Raw genomic sequence first — 20,658 nt, 5'->3', positions numbered from 1 at the left:
GGAGATATGTGGGTTGAAACCCCACATTGAAAAGCAGATGAGGAGACAGAGGGAGAAGTGACAAGAGGCATATTTTGAAATAGTGAAATTTAGTGGCAGCAGCCTTTGGAAAGCTGTTCTGCTGCAGGAATTTGGTGAGTGGGATTCGGTGGATCAGATATTTTGGGAGAAGGGGGTTGGCACAAACACTTAGATCCCACAGCACTATACATGCGTGTGGTTTTCCACTTTAAACCTTTCCTCAGACGCTGTGGACATGGGCTTCATCCATTCAGCCCCCGGGACATGGGCTTCATCCATACTGCAGGCCCCACCAAGCAGTACAGACTAGACTTGTGTTATATGTACTCCTTTGTGACAAACCTATTGGCTTTTCATTTTTGCTGGATGCCATTTGGATTGACATTGGCGTAAGGCTTCTTTTCAGTGATTTATGGGGGAGATGATTGGAGTTTTTCCAGCGTCAAGATAACATCCTGGTTTGGGGTACAATGGAAAAATAGCATGATCAATTTGTACTGAGATTTTTTAAGTCATTGGGCCTCATTGCGAGTATGGCAGTAAGGCAACAACGGCGCCGGTATCGCTACCTGCACCGTTGTTACCATACCACCATACTACGAGTTCTGCTCGAGGGTGCCCTTGCAGCCACCTTGTCTGACCAGGTGGCCGTACCGGCACCTGCGAGCAGAACTTGATGGTAATACTGGTACCGTTATTAACAGTACCGGTGCTACCACCCTCCCCATTCCCATTGAGCCCTATGGGGCCGAATGGGGACGGGGAGTCCCTTATTACCGGCACCCGCGAATGGGCAATTACTGGGTCCGCCAAACTCAGCATGACCCAGTAATTGCCCATTCGCGGGTGCCCGAAAAAAATGGATACCGGCAGCAGATGTGCCTGTACTACAGGCACGGCTACCACCATCCTCGTAATGAGGCCCATTGTGTTGATCATGCAGATATTGAGATATCAACTGTTATACTATTGGGAATGTATCCTTGAAGATATTATTTGACAATGGGTCTCATTACAACCCTGCCGGTCAGGCAACAGCGGTGCCGGTAGGTTTACCGGCACCATTGATACCGGACTGGCAGAGTCCAAGTTTGCAGGTCGGGTGCCTTTCCACCCGCCAGGTCTGACCTGGTGGGCGGAAAGGCACCCACTTGCAGACTTTGACGGTAGCCCTGGCACCATTATGAATGGTGCCGGTGCTACCATCTTCCCCATTCCCATTGAGTCCTACTGGACTCAATGGGAATGGGGAGTAACTTTTTCTGATGCCTGGCTTCAGGGACTGCCGGGGCTGTAATGCCCCAGTGATTCCCCAATGCCAGGCGGCGGAAAAAATACACAACTCCGGCGGCAGCCTGCCATTTTTACCAGCACGGCTACCACCGGAGTTGTAATGAGGCACAATGTGTCAATCTAAACACTTGTATTTGAATATTTGTGTGACCAAAGGGTTACAATGAAAACAAGCAGTAATAAAAAACCCAAAACAGGATCAGTCTTGATAGACTGTGATATTTTGGGAAATCAAGCAAAATCCAGGTTTTCATAACTTTAATTAAACTAACAAAATATTGTGCTAATATGATAGTTCCGTAATCTTTCAAAGTCCCAGAGACCACTTAATCATATGATAGTGACAAGACAAATGTAAAATAAAACAAAACACACAGAGAGCTGGACATTACTTTTACATTTTAAACTAATTGGCTGCATGAAAATAATATGGCAGGAATTCAGTCTTGCAAGGCCCCCCAATCACTGAGAGGCAGTTTCCATCTCTGAGAAGTTACATTTAAAGCAAAGGTCTGGCCTTCATAATGTGTCCACATGTTTAAACCTAACTAAACAGAACTACATTTAAACATATCTACGTGACTATTGGACTTTTTTGCTTGATTTTACAATTGTTCTTACATGGCGCCAAACCCTTTCTTGCAGAATATTTTAGGATGAATTGCCAGAGTGTCAAGGAATAAGAGATGCATATGCCACTCTGGTAAGAGTTTGATCACACGTTGGTTATTACTATTGGTGGCCTAAGCTTAATGGTTGCAAGAGTGCCCACTTTCCAATGCCCATTGTAATGCTTCATTGAACTTTAATCAGTTAACCGAGTACTTACTTGTGGCAATACCTCATTCTAAAAGGCAGTCTCTACATGCATATTAAATAAATCTCAAATAACATTGACGAATATAGTGAGCTACAGTGCATACAATTCTTAATTAAATAAATGCATAATCACAAATGTATACCTCATTGTGTACAGTAAAGTTCCATCATCCTGGATTCGTAATAATTTGTTTGGCATTGTCATGTTGTGGGCCACTGACTTTTTCCCATTATGAAAGAATGTGTCTGGAGTCCAGATTTTACTTGCCATTAAATTGTTCAGTCGTAAGATGTTCATCGGACCTTTGAATTTTAACCGCTCATCTTCCCATTTTTGACGAAAGAAAACATCAATTGTGTATTCCTAGGAGTGAATTAAAACAATGTAATTTACTATATGAATTATCATAAATACAGAAACCTTTTTCATTGTAAATATCATATATTATAAACACATATTTAGACAAAACAACAAGTTAAGTATTGACCAACATCCCCCCCAGTGTTGTAAAAAATAATACAAATAAACTTTGAGAAAGACTGTTGAGGACATCCACCACAGTTGATGTAGGGGTAGATGCGGAAATCTCTTTGTGGGAGTAACAAAAGATCTAAAAACCAAATCATATTTTCTAACTTTACAAGCCTACTCCACAAACTTGAAGTCATTGACAATGGGTTCTTGCTAATGACATCATATAACTATAAGTAACCTGGACCAATGGCCAGATGGGTTCAGAAACTCCTAGACTCCAAAGTGTGCTTCAAGGGGTTCTATTAGAAACAATAAAAGGTATCCAGATTTGTCAGGAAATGTGGCAGGGGTGGGTTACACTACTGGGCTTTTCGCCCTTGTCCTCCTGTGGTCTCCAACCTCACTATCCCAGGTGTTCCTCATTCCCAGTGTGGTGATTAGCCATAGGTAATCCCTACTATCTAAAAGACTGGTTAAGGTGAGGGCCTAAAGGGCAGAGCCTTTTCTAGCTGACTCACCTGGGGTTCTACTAAAGGATTATCAATATTGTATCTCCACAGGCATCCAACTCCTTTCTCTCCTTCCTATTGTTCTCGTTCTCTCTCTCTCTCTCTCTCTCTTGCTCTCTTTCTCTCTCTATCTATCTCTCCCTTTCTCTTTGCCTCTCTCTTTCTTTCTATCTCTCTCCCCTAACCCCCACCCAGACTACTGCAATAGCCTGCTGGCAGGAATCCCCGCAAAACAAATTTCCAGAAGGCAGAGGGCTCAGAACTCTGCAATCAGGGTGAATGGATACCTTAGGAAAAGGGACCACGTATCTGTCCTACGGAAATCCCTCCACTGGCTTATGGTGGAGGACAGGATAAAATGTAAGGTGGCATGTCTAATTTATACATGTTTGAATAAGCTTGCCCCTGAATACCTTGTGGATAAGATTGTTCGGTACTGCCCACATAGAGATCTCCTCTCCGTAGACAAAGTTCTGATTTGTGTGCCTTGCTCTAATTTGGTCTCCAGGGGAGACAGGCAATTTGGAGTGTTCGGGCCGAAACTATGGAATCAGCTGCCTTTTGAGATCAGAGCAGCCAAATCTCTGACACGGTTTAGAACGAGTTTGAAAACCTTTCTATTCAGATAGATTGCCTCTACAGAATTCATAATCTAACTCATACTCTGAAATGTTATTTCAATAGTAGTCATCTGCGCCTGTATATAGTTCAGTCTGTTTAGTCTGTGTTAGAAATATTCAAAATCAAAATCAAATCCCTCTCTCTCTCTCTCTCTCTCTCTCTCTCTCTCTCTCTCTCTCTCTCTCTCTCTCTCTCGCTCTCTCTTTCTTGTGTTTCTTCTCTGAAGTTCCTACTGTCCACCCTCTTCAATTCCCGCCAAAGCTCCTCCTCCTTCTCTTGGCTCGACTCACTCCCCTTGTCGGTCCCACTGATGTTCAAACACTCATATTTCTCCATTTCTTCTTCCCTATCCCTCTGATCTCTCTGTTCCCTAATCTCCTCATATTTTTTCATCTTCATTCTCTCCTCTTTAAATCTTCTCTCTCATCTCCCATCTACCACCTCACTATATCCTCTTACTCTACACCTAGTCCCTCTCTCTCACACCACCAAATACTCATAAGTTCAGAACCTCCCTCTCGCTATCTGTCCTATTCTCTCTCACTGTCATCACCACACCTTTAACAATCTCCACCAAAAGATTGGCAATGATTCCATTTAGCCTGTGCAGCCAGCCAGAAAGCCCCCCTTCTGACCAATTCAAGTGAGATTTTTGAAATGTGCAGAGTTTTTGCATTGTTTAAGCGGAGGAAGCACACTACCAGTTTGCTTTTTAGTCTGTCAGCAATATAAGCGGGTAAAGATCCATTGAGAGATGTATAAGTGATAGTAAGCAACCTAAAATCTATCATCTCTGCAATAGGAAGCCAGTGCAGTTTTCTTCTCACCTCTGACACATGTGCATACTTTTGCATCCCCATGATCGCTCAGATTATTCTATTCTGCGCCACTTGAAGTTTGGCAAATTTTGTTTTTCCCACCCCAACAAGAGGGGAGCTACAATAATCAATTTTGGAGGAGATGATGGCTTGAGCAATCATTTCACAGCCTTTTTGAGATAAAGGCGAATATGTGAGAGAAGCCTAATATAATAGGCTGATGCAGAGACCAAGCTATTAACCTGAGCAGACATGCTCAAGGTCTGATCGAGTGTCACTCCTAATATTTTGATGTTTTCTTTCATTCTAATGTCATGATTCGCGATGCAGAATCCATACTCTGCATCAAGTTTAGCGAGTCTAGACCTGGAACCAATGATCATAAGCTCGGTCTTGCCATGATTCAGTACCAGCCTGTTCATGTCCATCCACTCGTGTATTAGGTCATATACCTCTGATACTGCTCATATACCTCTGGTACTGCTATGGAGTCTTTCTCATAAGTGCCTGTAAGAGGGATGAGACATTGCGAGTCATCCGCATAGTTTGAGAAGCAGATCTTTTTCTCCCCCAGCATGTGAAAGAAGGGAGCTGTAAAGAGATTGTATAAAACCGGGGATAAAGAAGCACCTTGGGGGACACCATAGCAAAGTGCAACCAGGTCCGCCTCTGCTTGCTTGCTACAAACCCGCATGGTTCTTGTCGCTAGGAATGATTGCATCCAGTCCCTTGCTTGGTTTAAAAAACTAGCTGCATTCTGTAGTCCGTTCAAGAGAAAAGGATGATCCACTAAATTGAATGCGGCTGATAAATCCAAGGACATCGGCAACATTGTTGTGCCCTCATTGATGTTGGTCACCATGGTAGACTTAAGTTCCAGCAATGCTGATTCTGTACTGAAACCTGGTCTAAAGCCAGACTGCCCATCATTCAAGATAGCATGATCTTTTATGTGGCACACGAGTTGTTCATACGCCACTCTGCCCACAATTATCAAATAAAGGGAGAGTTGGAGACCGGCCCATAATTAGTATCAATTTTGGGGTCCTGATCAGATTTCCTTAGCAGGGGAGTGATCCAGGAACAATTCAATCTAGTGGGAACTCTTCCCTCTCTAAAAGAAGCTTTCACAATCCCATTGATTGAGCTAATCAGAAGCTCAGAACAGCCCTTGATAGCAGTGGCTGGAAACTGGTCCCCTTTGCAGGTAGATGGCTTAAGTTTAGCTAGAATAGTGTGAAGTTCATCTTCCGTAATACTCTTAAAATTAAACTTAGGTATAGGCTGCACTACGGTAGGATTTCTTCTCTGTGGGACATTAGGGGGGTTCTATTAGCTTTGTATTTAAGGCTTGCTCAATCACTTTTTTTGTCTTGGTTACCATGGCTTCTTGAATATGTGTACACCACTCCTTATCTTTACAGATAGATTCCTGATATTTAATATAATTTTATCCAATTCCGCAAGGATGGCATAAATGTCCTTGCAATCGTATTGGGCATTTTTAATGCATGCTTCATAAGACTTTTTTTGCTTTTATAATAGACATTGAGTTTATTTGCCACCCCCTGATAGGTTGTCAGGTTGCCCTATCCTCTTTCTCCTTCGACCTTTTCCACTGATAGACAGTTTTCCTTTTTACTATTCACAATGTCTTGTGTTCCTCCGAAAACCAGGTATTTTTTGTGTGACTAGTAACCTTCCTATTTTTTAAGGGAGCTATTACATCAATAGCTTTAGAGAGGATATCCAAAAAGGAGTCCGTCATGCCCTCCACAATCATGGCAGGCAACAGATCCCCCTGGGGTATGGGTGGTACCCAGTCCCTCAAGGTTCCGGATTGATCCTCTTCAGATTTCTGAACATATTGCAATTTCGTTTTGGTGTAGTCATTTTGCGCTGGCTCAGAATGTCTATCCCAAATTCAATAAAGGTGTGATCCGACCAGAAACATAAGGAGATACCAGGGATGGGCCTGTGGCCTCATGCATCCACATCTCAGTCAAAGCACAGATATCTTGGTCTCACTCTAATATGTATTCTGCTGTTTCAACAGCGTGCTTAGCCATTGATCTAGTATTAAGTGAGAGAACTCAGAGGTTCATACAGTCACCCATCTGTATATAATGTCGTATGTTTTCCTTCAGGGTGTAACACATGTTGGTATTAACATCCTTTGGGCCTTGGAATTCTTACATGGGAGCATACCTTTAGATTTAAGAAACTGTCTAACCTTGGAAGCATTCAAAAATAACTCAAAACACATCTGTTCAGATAAAGTGGGTGGCTAGACCCCGTTAGTCCATAGGTTCTTCTCTTCTGATTGCTTTGGTGCTCGTATGCCTCCGGGCCACTTGGCTGTGCCCTACAAATAATACGTAAATTAATGCTCCAATCCACCACCATTCCGTCACCTGGTCTCTCAGTCCACCTCCTCTCCTCCTGATCTCATCCAAACACTCCTCATACTGTCTTCCTTTGGCAACTCTTTTATAATTCTCCTGTCTTGGTTCTAGCCTTAACACTCCACTCCATTGGTCGGTGCCTCACCTGACCCCAGGGGCCAATATCTGTCTGTACTTTTCTGTGGGTTGGGTTTTCGTGTACTAAGCTTTGATAAACCCATTTTGGCCCTGTCACCTTTCCCCACATAACATTCTAAATTGGTTCAGGGTTGTTGGCAAGTTGTTTTCAGTGTTCCCTAGCATCTTTGTCTGCCGCTGTGAGTCCATTTGTTTCTGTGCGGCGTGTGGTTTCTAGAGTGCAGGAGCTTTAGGGACATTGCTGTGGCCGCTAGCTCCTCTATTTTGCTCACTGCTGTCTCAGGCAACTAAGGAGCACGCTGGAATGGGTAGTTTAGAAATAAAATAAAAAGAGTATCAACTTGGCATGGTATGGAGTCCTTTATAGTGGAATTATAGTCTTTTAACATGGCACATAGAGGATGGTCAGAGACTGGGGCCGTCCCAACTCCCCCAATCTATCTCTAGGGCAGGATCTGCTCTGGTATAAACCCTGGGAGACCTCCTGCTTCAGACTCAGAGGGGTCCCTTTTCCCCACTGGCAGGGTCTAGCTGAACCCTAGTATTTAAGCTAAATATTAAGATTACTTGAGGTCGGCTTGTAGCGATGGGAAGTGGCCATAATCCCTGGGGCATGGGCTTCAATAATATTGTCATCTCCAATAAGTAACTCAAAGTAAACATTTGGCAGGGCAACGTAATCCTAAAATTCATTTAATAATGTGAATTTCAGCAGTTTAAATAACTGACAATGTTTCATGCTGTTCCAGAATTTCATGTACAAATTATTCTTTTAATGTATATAAACAAATGATATCATTCCTTTAACAAAGTTATTCTTTATGGCACACATTGATGTCTGTCACTTTGATCAGCGCATGATGGGGATGTAGGTTAATGCTGAATAGCCTGAGGTACAAGGTTTGGCAATGCCCTTGGTCCCACCAAGTCCTGCACAATAGCCACCGGAGTAGGTCTGTGACCTGTCCCAGTGGTCACTATGCTTGTAAAAATGGGCTGTGGCCACTGTTCATGGATAGCAATGATGGCCAGTTAGCACATTCCCAGCCAGGTTGCAGAACCCACCAACTAACACCTATTAGACAATGAGCCTTATCTGTGGCCTGGCCCAGAGGCAAATGTACATCAATAGTAGGACAGTGTCCCACTGTCCATGGCTTGCGGCCATGGCCCATGGCCCATTGCCCAGCCCCCGGGACGTGGGCTTCATCCATACTGCAGGCCCCACCAAGCAGTACAGACTAGACTTTTGGCCAGGTTGAGTGGCCACTTTAACCCCATAGCCAGTTCCTGGTAGCAATAGTCAGTGGCCTAGGATGCAAATCATGCATCAGGCACTAAAGTAATATCACTATGCTTTGTATCTACTTTTTAGCAATTTTGGAGAAAAAGAACACAGGACAGATTAACACCAAATTTGTGAAAGCTTAATTTCAGGACACCCACATTTGGTTAAAATCTGTCCAGCTCTACTGGCTGAAAGCACAAATGGTTTTCAATGCAGGTCAATAGGGTTTACTCAAAGGTTCATTTCATTTTCATTTAGGAATTTTTGTAAGCGCATATCCTCGAGGAACCGGGCAAAAAGTTGCATATTGCGCAGATAGTATTTCAGCAGGAGCGATAACCGATCATAGCTACTACATTTTATGTAAAAAGATGTGTTTTAAATTCCTTTCTGAAGACCAGCAGAGATGTGACTTGGTGAAGCTCTTACGGCAGGGATTTCCTTGCTCTAGGTCATGCATATGAGAAACGTTTATCGCCCCAAGTAACAGAATTAGAGTTTGGACGCTTCAAAAGTTTTCAGTTAGGTGAACACAAACAACGTTCAGATTGATAGGCCGAAATTCTTGACACCAAGTATCTCACTGCTGTTCCTTGGATGCACCTGAAAATCAAAGAGGGTTTTAAACAACACCCTCTGTTGTATAGGTAGCCAATGAAGATTTCTGCGAAACTGCGAAATGTGTGAGTAATTTGGGCAAAGAAAAAATCAACCTAACGGCCAAATTTTCCGTAACCTGTAAGCGCTAGATTTGTTTCTATGGAATACCCATGAGCAATGCATTACAGCGGTCGAGCCTTGAATTTACCAAGGCGCCGACCACCATGAGAAGATCTTTAGGCATATCAATGGCAAAAGCGGTTTTAGCAATCTTAATTGATAATGTACAGATTTCACTGTATCACTAATCTGTTGATTACAGCCAACATCTGCTTGCCAGGTGCAGCCAAGATTTTTAACCTTTGAGGTAAATGATGGCAGAGTCTCAAAGAGCTCGGGACAGGACACCTGGGACAAAGTCGTTGCCAGGTTTCTTTATGATCCAAAGAAAATGACCTCAGTTTTGTTTGGATTGAGCTGGAGCTTGTTAGCAGTCATCCAGCTCTTGATTTTTCTGGCACAGGCCAATACTCTCTGTATGGCTTCTGTAGGTTTCGTTAGCTGTACATAAATCTGTGTATCATCAGCGTATGAATGATACAACAATCCAAACTCAGCAAAAATCTCTAATAAACGCTGAATGTAAATATTAAAAAGCAACAGCAAAAGTGATGATCTCTGAGGGACTCCATATCTAACTGCCAGAAAATCTGAAATAAACGTCCCCAACTTAACCTGTTGAGAACGGTCATTTAGAAAAGAGGTGAACAATTTAAGAGACGCATTTGAGACTTGGGCTGTGTCAAAAAGTCTTTAAATAAGTATCCCAAAATCTACAGTATCAAAGGTTTGGACCTCCTCTATCTTTGCCCAATATGACGACACAATATGCAACTTCCCAAGTAATTCTGTGTTGGATCCAAATTTGTATGCAGTTTCATGTGAATTCATCTAAAGGGGCAAATGTTATGGCCAACCTAAAAGGTGCTCTATCTACAGGGAGTACAACTTAACTATAACGGTACATATGCATGAATTGCCTTGGACATCTGAGATGATCCCACACATCAGAAACACATCACAGCCCTTTTATGGCCTTTCTAGACATTTTTTGCTGAATAGATTAATACCAGATTTGCAAACGCACACTTTCCCGACCAGGCTGCCTATCCTCACGCAAGTTTTTAAAAAATATATGTCAAGTCGTTTGAGCTGTAGCTGTAGAATTAATTTCCAATTCAAGCCAATCAGGATTTCATAACACCGAAACCACACCCAATTTACCAAAATCATTAGAGTCAGGCAGGTGTTGTATGTTTTTAGGAAAGTTTTGTGTGGATTTCTACTTTGATCCCAAGTTAAAAGGCGTTCTCCCTCTGTGTGGACCAACATAACCATCACTACAGGGTTGCTATGACGCAGGGTAGTTTAAAAGAATCTAATTATTGCATGATAGTTTAAAAAACTCAAATTTTAACAAGACTCTTGGGCTAATCTACACTATTTAGGTAAACACTGTGGACTGAATGTAAACATCTTGTGATAGACCTGGCAATGCACAATGATATAATACTTTCAGTCCTGAAGCCTACATTTCTTAATTGTAACAAAGATGCATGAGTGTAATCAACATTTCAATGCATGCCCTTTAATTACTAAAGACAAAGCAATTAAAGGCTGGCGGACAAAATACACACAATGTGATTAATTCAGGGCAAAAATACACAGTTCATTTTATATTTATATACTATGGTGGACCTGTTTTCATAGAAACTCTATGTTGAGTTTGAGGACACTGAAGACAAGAAATTGGTTCCAAACATCATGTGGGACATGTCTTTAAAATGGCTGCCATTCTATATAGTGCTGGTTTGCTGCTGCATGGCAATTATGTGTATATTTACATTTCTTTTGGCTATCTTTGATGTCACTCTTATAGGAATGCATAACTCAGCCTTTAGGGAAAATCATTGTTATGTTTAAACCTTCAAATATTTTGTTGATGTTACCAGTAGAAAGGAAGGCAGCTGTTGTCAGGGGTTTAACCTCTGTTATCATTCTGTGTCACATTAAATGAGTAGTTGTGATTTAATGGACTACATCAGGGAGACTGGTTGGTGGCACATACCCATCTGGGTGCTAATTGAGAATGGTAAGATATCGAAATGTGGTTCAGATTTGAATGTATTAATAGACATGGGCAGTATGAGCCTGTAATTTTGTCCCAACGTAAGCCGTCAAATATTCTCAATATTTGAAAAGGGGTCGGTGAAAGACATGGTAATTTTCACATTTATTTCTCTACAGAGTTGATAATATTGAACCACTATTTTATTATTAATGTAGGCATACATCTAAGCATAGTGAAAGGCCATCTATATTCATGGTCCCAAAATACAAATATTACTTGCTTAACCATATTTAAAAAAGAGAAAGCCACTGAGGATTGATGGCCTAGTTTCTGGCATGCTATGTAATTGTAATTGTAATTGTTTATTCATGTATAGTGTGCATCTGGGCGCAGATCACGTTACAATGTTACATATGACAGCACAGCAAAGTACATAAAGAAATAATAGGCGGATATATACAGATATGTACAAGATAAGCAGGTCACAAAGTTACATATGATAGCACAGCAAAGTACAAGAAGACATGATAGTCAGATATATACAGATATGTACAAAGTAATGTGGTAGCAATGGGCATGTATACAGTGGAGTAGAGCCCTAGGTAGCTGTCTCCAGTAATTCACAAGATTACAGTGAGCAGTAGCAAGAAACAGGCCGGGGTCATTGGTCTAAGGATTGTAGCCACTTCTTGGCATTAGATTTGAAGCAGTGGAAGGGAGATATGGTTCTTATTTAGTCGGGGATAGAGTTCCACAGTTGCGCCGCCAGGACTGGGAAGCAAGCGCCTCTTGTTTTATTGGGCTTGAACATAGGTATTCTGAAACTGTTGGATTGTGCTGTTCTGATAGGGCGTGTGGAAGTGTGTTTGGTGAATCTGTCGCTGAGGTATAGGAGAGCCTTGTTGGATAGACATTTATGAGTGAGGTTGAGTGATTTGAGCTTGATTCTGTCGTTTATGCAGAGTCATTTGTTTTCTCGTCTTATGTGTGAGATATGCTGATTTTTTTGAATGCCTAGTGCTGCTCTTAGAACATTGTTTTGGATTGTCTGTAGTTTAGTGATTTTGCGTTTGCTGGTGCCTAGGTACAAGGCGTTGAAATAGTCCACTTTGGAAAGAATTAAGGCCCTTGCAATTTTGAAGCAGCTTGTCGTGGACGAAATGGTTTGCATGCGTAAATCAGTTTACATATGTAGTTGGTGGCAGATGCAGTGGCATTAATTTGTTTATTTAGGTAAAGAGCCAACTCTAGGTAGAAGCCTAGGGTCTTGACCTTTTTGGAAACTTTAATCTAGATTCCATCAATGAGGATGGATTTGTACAAGGTAGATAGTTTAGTCAGCCTGTTAGGGGACCCAATGATAAGAAGCTCTGTTTTATCGTCATTGAGGCATAGGCCGTGGGTGGCCATCAAGGTTTGTATAATTAGATAGATTTTGTTAATCATGGTTACGTCTTTGTAATCATGTGTGGGACAGCCTTGAAGGTCTGACATTCAAGATATTGCCAGATCTGTAACCATCCCAGGTTCTTTGTTTATTAAACGTTGAGAGACATCTCAGCTAGTTACCACCCTATAAACCTTCTAGATGTTTCATTCGAAATATGCTGGACATAACTCTTACCAGGGGCAAAAGTGGGTTTATGTCAAAAATCTCTCAAATATTCAACATGTTTGCTTACTATTCTGGGAAGGTAATGAACAGCAAATGCTGGCACTCATGGGGGAGCAGTTTATCTTCCCTCCATTTTTCTGTCCCTTTTGGGTCCTGCAAAGGGATTTTGAAAACCAGTTTCTTTTTTTATTTAATTTACAAATAATCTAAACAGATTGAGATTATTTGACAAATTGGCAATATTGAAACTTCTGTTCTCAAATCCTTTCACAGCATAGTGCATGAGATTGGGCTGTGGACATTAGCCAGCCAGTCCTTGACTCATGCACATACCCATTTAGGCTTTTTAGTGCCTGCTGTAATGTGAGGACCTTCATTGTGCTCATTAGGAACTGAAGAAAAGGGAACAGGGGCATGAGTCTTTTTGTACAGTGGCAAATCAGCATATATTGGCATATATTTTGGATATAGAATTTATGAAGTTGTATTTTGACAATGCTTGGATATATTGTGGCCATGCTCCTTTGAGCTGATTGGAACCTTGCATCTGTGGGATTTTTTGATTTGTTACCCTGCACAACAGATTGTAAATTGTACCATGGCCAAAATGGTTGAAGCGATTGATAACAAGTTGCTTAATGTTATCACTCCCCACTAGTCTAACAGACTACAGAGATCTTTGCTATCGGCAGCACTGACTTGAGATGGACTTAACACAGTCGTTTTCCTTGCTTTTGCTTGCTTTGGTGTGTTCAAACCTTGAATATCGTATGATCACAAGTTTTTTTTAAAAAACGTCGAAGTTGAAATCATATTGTAAAAATCTTATTTTGATTGAACAATAAAAAAAAAATTAAAAAATAAATGGTATGCTTTTCACAATTTTTCACAAACAATTTTTGCTGTAAAGTGCACCATTTAACAAATGTTTTAAAAACGCTTTTGGAATGAAATCTCCCGCCACAAACTATCTTTAGTGCTCTGGGGATTCCTGGGAATGCTCATTACTCGTGTTTGTTATTGGGAAACATTTGGACTACTCCAGTGAAATAATTCACCTGTCACTTCTGGCAATCAAATATTCTTACTTTACTTTATTTCTTATATCAAGCAGCACGCCCAAAGGTCTCAGAGTGCGCAAAAAAGTCAGGACAAAATAAGGACACACATAAATCAAGGGAAAGGAGCTCCGGCCTTCAGAGAAAGATGCATGTAGACTAGCTCATTTAAGGGACTCGTTTACTCCTTTGTCAGAGAAGTACGTTTTAATGCTTTTTTTTAAATGTGTCTAGCAGGGAATAGATCTTAAGGTCAGAGGGAGTTCATTCCATGAACGAGGGACCCAACAGTCGAAGCTGGGAGCCCCTGTATATCTGGAGTTTGTAGCATGGGATGGGTAAGAGGTGGGTATTTTTGGATCGCAGGACTCCCTTGACCGGTGCCTTCACAATGTGAGCTTCTAGGTATTCAGGTGTGGCTCCATTAAGGCATTTGTGGGTTATGGTCAGTGATTTGAACAGCATCCTGTTTTTCACTGGAAGCGAGTGTAGGACTTGTCTCGCCCAGATATATGATGAAACTTACATAGCCCACAAATTGCCCGAACAGCACCATATTTGGAAATCTGTTTTTTGTTTATGTTTGTAGCAGACATACCAGACAAGAGACTGCTACAGTAGTCTAGTTTCGAGTTACCTAGTGCAGAGGCAATCACAGCTCGATTCTCTGTGGAAAGATAGGTTCCATGTGTTGATATCCCCACAAAAATATTGGCATACAAAAATATTGCCATATTTTTGTGGTGATGTTAAGGCATGGAAGCTGCGGGGGACACCCCCACAACCCCTGAATTATTTTTAAAGGACCCCCCCGCAGCCCCTGCTCCTAAAAACCCCAAAAATTGTTCCCCCCCAAAATTATTGTCTATGGCCATTCCAGACGCCACCGATATTTCTGGTGGGGATAATATGTAGTGATACCGAAAGATATGGGCGAGATTGCCTGAGAAGAGAGTTCAGGTAAGCACAGGTGGATTGTAGATGTGCAGTGTGTTTGTCAAGCGTGAGCTGAGAGAAAAAACAATATGTCCATGATTTTAACATGGGGAGCTATTGGATTTAAAATCCAGCAATACAGAAACAGTTGTAAGAGGCTTCCAGCTTCTTTAGTCTACGACCTGAGCCAAGAATCAGCAGCTCTGTCATATTGTCATTCATTGCCAGTGAATTCGTTATCATCCAGGCTTGGATTGTGGCAAAGATATCATTAACCAGTTGGGTATCCTTGATATAGTCCCCTGAGAGTTCCATCAAAACCTGGGTATCATCCACGTAATACACGTATCGAATTCCTTCAATAAACAACTGCAGCTCCATCTACTAAATTATTTTTCTGCAAGCATATGCAATGTGACAAGGTTTCAAAGATGTACTATGATCTACATAAAATGCAGAACAGCCAAGCCCAATTATTGTCCTGTTTGGTCTGTCAAGCCATTAGTTAACCTAATCTCACACCAAGTGTCAGCTAAACATTGTGAAAGTAGTTGGCCATTAATCATGCTGCAAGTGATACAGTTTCTACAGGCCTTAATTTTGTGAGAATCTGAGGACTCTGGAGTGCACATGATTTAGATCTGAGCTGTTTCATTTGGTATTCTGAGCGAATCACATCCTCATGCGGTTGTTTTCCATCTTATCAACAGAAATAATTTGTCTTTGAAGCATGCATCTGCTCTGTAAATAGAGCCCGAAATTCACCTTAGAAACACAATGGTGGTTCTGTCCTTTAATTTGATTTAATCTCTTAACGTTTATGTTATTATTATGATTATTATTATTATTATTATTTATTCATTGATATGGCTGAAAAAATTCAACCTTACAATATAACAAAAAATACACAGAATGCAACCATTAGAGCAGAAATAAAAAAAATCACAATAAGAATAGCACATGGCATACAGGGATATTTGCATATCAGACTATTACATATTCATAATTCATCATAAGTTCAATACAATTCAATTCAATACAGTTCAATTCAATTTCATTTCATTTCATTTAATATAATATAATATAATATTAATGTATGTCAGTTACCCAAACCAATTTTCTTTAAATCGTTCATAATGACTGCTCCGTTCAGGTCATCCAATAGAATTGCCTTAAAAAATCTAATGGTTGCCAAAACCAGTGATATGTGCTGTCCATTAAAAATCATCACCCATGCCTTCTCTTCAGTTAAACTCTTGTAACTCTCAAAATACTTAAACAGGTAGAACATCTTCTTATCTAACAATTTAGGACTACCAGCATGCGCCTCAAGGTTTCCAATTCACCCTGTTTGGCACAGAAACAACAGCACCTGTCGATTGCACGCCATTTAAAAAGTGTGCCTCTCACCTCCCTGTTGCACATAAGTTAAGGCACAAACGTAAGAAATCCATACGGAATCTATGAAACAGAAACTTCTTTATGTAGTTTGGAAAACAATTCAAATGCTTTAATTCATTTTTTAAATCCTTAAACACTCTATATCGTTTGCAATGTTCATTAGTCCTAATCCAATCGAAGACCAACGTTTCTTTTTGGCTCTATCTGGGGTCAACAGCAGGGAGTCTATCAAAATCTCTGCAGCAGTTAACTTCTTCTGGCAATCCTCCTCCCATCTCTGGAGGCAGCGATCCATCTGAGGCTCCAACAAGGCAACAAAGGCTGTAATAATAGATGTTGTAACCCAAAGCCCTCCACCTCACCATGACCTCTAGCGACAACAAACCCAGTTCATAACAGATTATTTGAATTTGGAGACTTTTTGGCAGGGCCAAAACCCTTTTTCAAAAGAGGCCCTCTATCCTGTTCCAGTCCAAATCACTATGAAGCAGTTTAGTTTCTGCAGTATAGATCAGGGTTGGAACAACCTTTCGCTATAATAGATTATTACCAGAAGGCGGGAATACCTTACGAACTGTTTATGAATACACAACCCCTGAGAAGCTGCTAACCTAGCTTGTTTTAATATCTCCTGTCTAAATGGAATCTCTGTAGGATTATCATTCAAGCAAACTCCCAGATATCTATAATCATTGCTTGATTGCTGGAAATAATTCTGTACGTTTTCTAAAAATATATTTCTTGCCAAGCTGAAAAGATATTCCGGTTACATATCCTAAACGGTGGCCTCCACAATGTACTACAATCGTGTCTAGATGTTTCAAATGCACCATATCTTCACACATAGGTAAGGGTTGACTCAATTTCATTCCACAAACTCCATGCCATGACACTTCCAATTCTTCTAATCCAAGATTGTCAGCCAATGAATCCATGAATCTCCTAAATCCAAACAATCTTCTTGCTCATAGCTGCTTCTAGCACTTCACACAAGAAATAAAACACTTCCTACCCTTTGCTCATGTCCACTTCAACTCCTCCTACACAACCAGGAAACCAGATTGTCTATTTCCTCTGCTGTCTGCGAACATCCACATACGTCTTTGGTCTCTGCAGTTTTCTTTACATGCATTACAGGACTTGGATGGCACGTGTGGGTCCGTGGACTGTTGCGGCCTTCTGCAGGCATCATCCCACAGGGCAGCCCTTCTAGCCTTTTCACTTTTCTCTGTGTAAATCGCCCCCATTGGTGACTTTTGAACAGTCACACATCCATCCACCAATCACATTCAAAAACTAAAAATCTCTACCCTGTTACTCAGTTCACCAGTCCAGATGTATCTTTGAACTCTGAGAGTGCATTTATCCTGTCATTCAGAGACTCCCATATATGAAACTACTGTTCAAAATGTTCCTGATTTCTATTTGCAAATTCAACAATATTTACATCTACCAAGACATAGCACAATGTTGCTTGTATTTTTAAAGGTTATTTCTTTTAACAAAATGTGTGTATATGTATAAGTATCAGCACCTCCATAAGGTATGATGCTTTGTAACCACTGCTATCATATCCCATATAGTGGCAACATGTTCCACCTGCTAACATGAAGTGGAAGTTAATTCTACCATAATAGTGTTAAAAAAATACATTCTTCATAACTTTACAAAATCAAAAAAAATGTAAGAGCTGCTTATACACACATGCATTGTTGGGGTTTTACTCAGATGCTATTACAAATAGCCATCCCTAAAATGTGTCAGGGTTGCCTACATATAATGCTATGCTATTTTGCATGCACTGCTACCAGACTACATATAGAGCCAACACATTGCACCTACTCACACCAAGTGCTGGTTTGCAATATTGTACACATTTTTTGCAACAGCATTTGCATTCTTTGTACAAAAATGTACCGATGGTGGGGCTCCTAATTCACTGATGCATTTTTTCACTTTCAATAAAAAGCTGCTAACAACATACATTTTTAAAAGAACACCATTTTGCCTTACATATAAATGCCTAATATTTTCCAGGTATTGATCTCAGATCCCTTATAGTGCCACCATTCTCCACCTGCTCACATCAACTGTCACTTAATACTACCATACACGTGTTTAGGAAGTACATTATCTTTCTTTTACAGAAATTTAAACATTTTGGTGCTACTCATGCACCTATAATTTGTATGTTTTTTACTAACATACAGGTAAAATAGGCATTACTAAAACCCAACAACTTTCCCTACCTATAAAGGTACAGTGTTTTAAGGCCAGCGCATCCACATTCCATATAGTCAAACAATATTTCAGCTCACTGCAAGTGCCACTTAAAACAATTCCCTACCTCAAAAACACAGGGAGATGGTGGAAATCCTAATACAGTTATGCATTCTTTGCCTTTCGATAAGTTGCTTCTAAAAAGAGGCAATTCTAAAGGCAAACCCTTTTCCTGACATATAAAGGACTAGTACTTTCCAACCAGTGCTATAAGATCCCATATAGTAACAACATAGTTAACATATTTCAGTGCCCCCACAGACAACAGAAGTCTATTCAATCCTTTTTCCAATTACTACTCATACCATAATAAATAAAAGCTATGCTACTGAAACGACTTCAACCTTACCACATACATGAACTAACTTTATTTTACAGAAACAAAGATTGACAAAAACAGCTATCAAACAAAGAAAACTCTTCACATGCTACAAAGTAATTATACTAATACAACATATGTTTCTAGTATTGAAAAAATATTTTTTCACTGTGTATTAGCCTAACACATTGTTTTCCACTGAACATTATACTCTTACTCATCACATTACACCAGTATTTCCAATCCCATCCCAACATTCCTCCTTATTCAATAGACCACCAGTCCCTTATTAACTAGCACCGCTACTTTCTCTCATAACCTTCTGTAGCACAAAATAATGTCTTTATCCATGTATGGCCCTATCCTCAGCCATTGCTGAAATCAAATCCATCAATTTTCAGATGCATACGATTTGAAACCACTGACCCACATTACCACACATGCACACTCTTCCTCACTCATTTTCAATTACAACCACACAACCCTCATACTTGTACAGTAATTCATGCCATTATAGCAATGACTATGTTTTTCATCAAATCACAATATTCCTCTTTATTCAATAACACCACCACTCCCTTATTCACTAACACCACTACTGTGCAAACATAATACTACAAACACTTCATCACCCATTCCACATCTAATAGACATACTTAATCCACACAAAATTCAAACAGAAGAGATAGTAACCTTGCTAAAGCAAACTAAACCACTCAACACTACAAATGTAAGTCCCCCAGCTTCTAAAAATACAACTAAAAAAACATGTATAAGGAAGCTAAACCTGAAAAAATTGCAGCATATACTTCTTAGCAATCTAATAAATTAAATCTAAGAAGTCATTTTCTGCACTTACAAACTACCACAGAAAGCGGATCCTTCTATCTCTGATTGACAGTGCATTTAAACTAAAGAGAACATTTTTCTTACTGATTTTAAATGGAATGAAAACACTAACAAAACTAATCAAGAAACTACAAAGACTATTTGTGAACATGCACAGTCTCAATATAGATACCTTGTCCAACTTCTGTACAGGTGAATGGTTTCACACCAGCAGCACAGAAACGTACTTCAATGAAGATGCTTATAAACAGGAACCAACAATCCTAATTGCTATAGACAATAATGGGCCAGTCTCTGATGTGGTAGCAGACACCATTATGGCAAAGCAACCCTAAAAGAAAAATATTCCCCAACAAACTTTCAACTAAATGTTCCTTTTGTCTAGTGTACAAACGTACGGGCAACTGCATATGTACCAGGCTCCAACAGTCATGCAAATGTTTATGACAATTCCTCAATCATTATGGCAAACTAAAAGACAAAAGTAGAATGAAAACTTTACAAACCATGGACTCTTGCCCAGTACGCATCCACACTGTTCTGTGAGGACATTTATTAGCCAGCATTTCTAAAAGCAGCTTCCGGCAAATCAAAATGTTAGCAACACACCATTCTGCTATGCAAAACCTTGTCCATAGATTGTTCTTTGCAAAGATTCCTACTCTAGAACTCCAAAAGTTAAATAACACACCCCTAAAAAATTGGAATAGCTAGCCGAATAACTCCTTCGAGAAAAACCTCACCAACAGCAACCTTCTTACAAACACATACACACATGAAAAAGCAAAGTTTCAGAAAACATCTACTGAAATATGAGCCAAGATATATGTCTGTTGTAAAAGAATACAACATAGTTGATATGGCCTACAAAACAGGACAGTGAGGAATCCCAATGGTTTCAATTAGTTGTATATCTAACATCAGAAAATAAATACAAAATAACTGACCCCTCAATAGTTTGCACATACTGCAATACAAAGCTTGACAATAACCAAATTCCGTCACAGGCTATCACTGGTAACTTTCTTTCTTCCCACTTTCAAAAGCTCTCTTACAGCCTACTTGTATAAAAGCATCCTAAT

General features: G+C 40.3%; 1 protein-coding gene across 3 annotated transcripts in view; it reads right to left on the bottom strand.

The window, feature by feature from the left end:
- GABRA2 (gamma-aminobutyric acid type A receptor subunit alpha2) overlaps positions 1-20,658 on the bottom strand; it is a 686,792-nt gene that overhangs the window by 328,182 nt on the left and 337,952 nt on the right. For all 3 annotated transcript variants that reach the window (XM_069631722.1, XM_069631721.1, XM_069631723.1), the window contains one exon: positions 2,277-2,497. In XM_069631722.1, the coding sequence (XP_069487823.1) occupies positions 2,277-2,497 (221 nt within the window). The remainder of the gene's footprint in view (positions 1-2,276; positions 2,498-20,658) is intronic.

Source organism: Ambystoma mexicanum, chromosome 6q (genome assembly GCF_040938575.1).
Source record: "Ambystoma mexicanum isolate Mex_15411 chromosome 6q, UKY_AmexF1_1, whole genome shotgun sequence".
NCBI lineage: Eukaryota > Metazoa > Chordata > Amphibia > Caudata > Ambystomatidae > Ambystoma > Ambystoma mexicanum.
Note: the sequence above shows the minus strand (reverse complement) of the source record. Positions and strands in the feature narration are given on the sequence as shown.